This window comes from Habropoda laboriosa, unplaced genomic scaffold, assembly GCF_001263275.1.
Source record: "Habropoda laboriosa isolate 0110345459 unplaced genomic scaffold, ASM126327v1 scaffold175, whole genome shotgun sequence".
In the NCBI taxonomy this organism is placed as follows: Eukaryota; Metazoa; Arthropoda; class Insecta; order Hymenoptera; family Apidae; genus Habropoda; species Habropoda laboriosa.
In genome coordinates, this window is record NW_017100347.1 from 151048 (window position 1) to 155695 (window position 4648).

Consider the following 4648-nt stretch of genomic DNA (forward strand, 5'->3'; position numbering starts at 1 on the left):
TCCTGCAAGACAGAGTGGGAGAGAAAGGGGTAAGAGTGGGATTAAATAAGGTTCCGGCTTGCCAGAAATTCGCCGAATGTTCAGCTGATGGATATATAAAGGGATCCTGTGCCCGATCTTACGAGTCAGTGCAGTGAGAAGAACTCTTGTGGGAAGAACCAGAATTTCACTTTCGAGAGTAAATATAAAAAAGCATCCAGCGATAATCAACATGAACCGTTTGGTGAGTCCGGTTGAGGTGCCCGTGTGCGCTTTTATTCACGGTCTCGTTTTGTACCGGCGGTCGGTAGAAACGGGACATCCAGGAATCGATGTTACGTCATCGCGCGTCGTGCTGTGGCCATTGCGTAATTACACGTTCCAGAGGAATTCTGACTAATTAGGGAGAAAAGATAGCCCTAATTTTCGGTAGTTACCTCTTTGGACCGAAGCGTTTCTTACGTTAAGACTGTTGAACGAACGAACCTGTATCTATGGTTTCGTGGAGTTCGTTTGCTTTGAGGTTAGGTTAGGTTTAATCTTGTTTCGTTGATTCGGAAGATTTGATGTAATTATGAATGGAAATTCTTGAGAAACTTAGTTGTGTAATTCGTTTTGGAATTATTAAGTATTTTTCGGTTAATTGATTGATGTATATGTGGAGGAGATTTGAATTAATTAGCGCAATCGGAAATGTATTTAGAAAAATATTACAAAATTATTTTAATTCGTCGTGCATCGACGTAAAATTAAAGATGTACATGTGTAGGTATTACGAATATTTAATCTGTATAACGTAAACAGCAGTTTTAATCGCGGATAATGTACATAATTGTAGGAATCGTAACGCTTCGTATGCTAAATCATTCCTAGTTTTCTGAGGAAACTCCCAGGCAATATTCTCATGTATTATTCATTGTATAGTTCAAGTTCTTAAATCTCGAAACTCTGAAAATCATGCATATTCTATCAGTTAAATGTTTTTTGACACTTGAACAACTGTATCGTTGGATTATGAAAGGTTAAAATATTCTTGGAAAATACTTTCTTTTTTTATTCGTCGATTCTGTTAAACTCTGAAATATTCTGTTTCTTCTTTTCTTGCAAAATTTAAATATTAAATTCAACGAACACCATCTCAATTTGGCAATTCCAAATATTCTCCATTTTTCTTTTTTCATAAATTTGAAACAGTAGTTCCATTATTTACCTATTGAATTTAACAAAATTCGTGGTATCGTAATTAGGGGAAGATATTGCAAATTTAATCAAGCCATCGTATTGTGCGTAAAAAATAACAAAACTTTGTCCTCTTCTATTTTTCTCACAAATCTACCGTTTACGAGAGAAACGTTAGGAAATAATAGCGCGAACACCCCGTATATTTTTACCGATAAATCGTACTAACTTCGGCGAAAACATGTAATTTAATTCTATATGAAGATAACGGGTGTCCTAATACTTATGAACAGCAGTGTGTATCACGTTTCTTTGAAGATATTTCGGAGAGCAATAACATATCATTTGCAACTCGATTTTTATTATTTTGTTGTTTAACTAATATCTCTAAAGTTCGCTTTAACCCTTTATATCCATGATTTTCACATTTTCATGCATTTCAAACAAGTAACCCTAAAAAAAATTTACGACAAGTTTAACCCTTTAAGTTAAGTTATTAAGAGCTATCAAGTTAAGTTAACCCTAGAAAACTACACAAAAAGCATCCAATTGACTTAACTACCATTAGCCCCTTAACTTATGATTTCTTTTCTGACTATGCGTCAGCCATTTACTGCATTAGTACTGTATCAAGTAACAAAAGCTAATCTGTTACAAATTAACTACATTTAGTAATCCTCAATCTTACAAATTAAAACGAAAGTTAGGATTACAATTAATTTTTCTTACTAATACAACTATTTTTGTCACATCTTGACCAGAATCTCTGCTACGAGTCTGACACGTTGCTATAAGTTAAGGGGCTAATCACTAACAGATACAGATTACCGATAGTTTACTTGCTCGTAAATTACTGCACACGGAAGGTATGGACCATTGGGAAAATACCTAAATGCTATTATTTCCAACACGCTGATACAATTTACAGAATGTTTTTATGTGAACAAGTTGCAAATAAACACATTGTTGATTAGAGACGCAAATTGTCAGCATCTACACCTCTATTATTGAATAGTGTTAAAAATTATTTTTTCAAAACCACATACACATGTCAAACATGTCAATTTATCCTTTTTGAGTTTCGATCCATTTCACGGTATACCGTCAGAAATGTTCTCAAAAATTTATTTGTATTTATTCTACGATCCTTCCTATTTTTTCAATAAACAATAAAAGTTCACGTTCATTACTCTTTTCTTCAATTTTACACATATGAAAATTACAATATAAAATAAAGCGTAGTATGGCACGCTAGCCTAAGACTAGAATAATAATAAAAAACTAAGAAATATACGCGGTTTCAGATAATCGCCTTGTTCGCCATTGCTTCCGTGGCATCTGCACTTCCCGTCAGCCCCTTGGTACAGCCCCTTGGCGTATACACCACTCCGATTCCCATCTTGAGGCAAAGCGCCGACGGCCCGAATCCAGACGGAAGCTACAGCTACAACTATGAAACGGCAAATGGCATCCAGGCGCAGGAGGTCGGCTACCTTAACTACGCAGGCACCCAGGCAGAGGCTCGTGAAGCTCAGGGCAGTTACAGTTACACAGCGCCGAACGGCGAAATTGTCCAAGTGACCTACGTAGCGAACGAGAACGGATTCCAACCTCAGGGTAGTCACATCCCGCCCATTCCACCTCACATTCTCAAAGCTCTTGAGTACATCGCCGCTCATCCTGAGGAGAACAACCTCGACGCACAGTGAAAAGGTGACAATGAAAGATCGGTACCTGTGACTTGAGATGATCGGTCTCGATGATTCTGAACGACGATTTGTGAATCAAAGTCAGAAAGCAAACGAAGTCAAATGTCCTCCTTTGATTGGAATGATTCTTCTTCATGATATATTACCAATGAAACTCGCCTCGTCGAGCTTTGAGTTTCATTTCTACTTGTCCTACATCTGGTAACTTTATATTTATCTGGTTTGTCAAAATTTGTTCTTGTTTTAAACGGCAGTCTGTAAGAGAATGTCGGGATAATCATTGTAAATAAATTGTACATTGTTACTTCTACTTTTGTTTTGTTTATTTAATAGTTGGAATGAGAGTCTTGTATTTTGGTTGAATATCTCGGAATCAGTTTTTTTTTTTTAGAAGGTTATTTTGTTTGAGTAAAGGAGAGTCTGCAATTAAGTCGAAGTGCAATTGTTGTAAACTTAATATTTGAATAATTAGCAAGTATTTCATGTTCGTGTCTTAAAATTTTTGATTCTAATTTTATTTTACACAAAGTTTGTTTTATTCGAATAAAGTATTGTTGAAGCGTAGAAATAGATTGAGTTAGTTCGTTAGATTGATACAACATGTCGCCACTTGACATTAACACGTTTGGCTACATGTATGCACATCTGATTTTCATAAAAAAGCAGTTAACTTTCTCTGTAGATACGAATTTACGATTCTGTGGTAACTAATCATAAATTGTTCTGAAACTTTTTAAAGGTCTTTGAATTTTACGTAATTTTATCTCCTGAAGTTTAAGAGGTTAATGAAAGATTTTTGAATCATGCTCTAAAAAACAATAGTTTTGTGGTTAATTCAATTTTTCTTAGAGTACTTACTTAGTTTAAGAATTAACTCAGTTTTCTTAGAGAATTTTTTTCGACATGTCATACGGTGTTCTTAGCGAAATATGTGAAAATACATATGTAGTGAGTTTCTTAAGGGTAAATTAGAAATCTGTTTGTAACCGTAACCCAGATCCGAAAAGTCAGCATGGAAATGATGGATATTAGGCAACGTTGCCAAACTTTGGGAGAGGGAGCGTAAAGAACACACTGGGAGGATGCTTGCGACATCTGTTAGACACAAAAATTAGAATTGTTTAGCTATAGTGTAGCGACTTCTATTTAGCAGCAACCGGTTCGATCTGCAGAAATCAGTACGAAATAAGTACATACTTGAAAAATATATTTGAGAAATATCTCAAGAAGAATTTTGCAGTCGTCGAACATTCGAGACAACATTATACACTTAATATTCGTTCGTTTATTCTGTTGTCAAGCATTCAAGACGACAACGCGTCCAATTTCATTCGTTATTATCAATTCTACTAATCGCTCTCCAATCTTGAACTAGTTACCCAAGATTAATTCCGCGGATAACAGTCGCGAATGAATTTTTAAATTCGAAACGTCATGTACATTCGCATAATCAATCTGCCTGTTGCTATGCAATCAAATATCATCGTAAAGTGAAATTATATTTTTTATAAAAATAAATTTTTATTTTCCTTATTTTAGCGATTAAAACTCGTTAAAGTATATTATCGAAACATCGATATTTCATATTTCAACTACATTTTGAGGTTAGTAACTTCAAAACTTAATATAATTTTAATAAATTACTTATCAGCAACTCTTTCTTTAATTTTTCATTGCAAAATGTGTGACTGTGCTTTAGTTTTCAGATGACTTCATAAGAAAATGTTTTATAGATCTTGTGAAGTATCCATTTTTCGAATGTAATTATGATAAATATACAG

The 4648-nt window shown here is 34.6% G+C and overlaps 1 protein-coding gene across 1 annotated transcript; it reads left to right on the forward strand.

Moving 5' to 3' along the window:
- The first annotated feature begins 211 nt into the window (after window positions 1–211).
- Window positions 212–2867, forward strand: LOC108574526 (endocuticle structural glycoprotein SgAbd-8-like). Its single transcript, XM_017937136.1, has 2 exons — window positions 212–223; window positions 2463–2867. The coding sequence occupies exons 1-2, from the start codon at window positions 212–214 to the stop codon at window positions 2865–2867; spliced, it is 417 nt and encodes a 138-aa protein (XP_017792625.1).
- Window positions 2868–4648: the final 1781 nt, after the last annotated feature.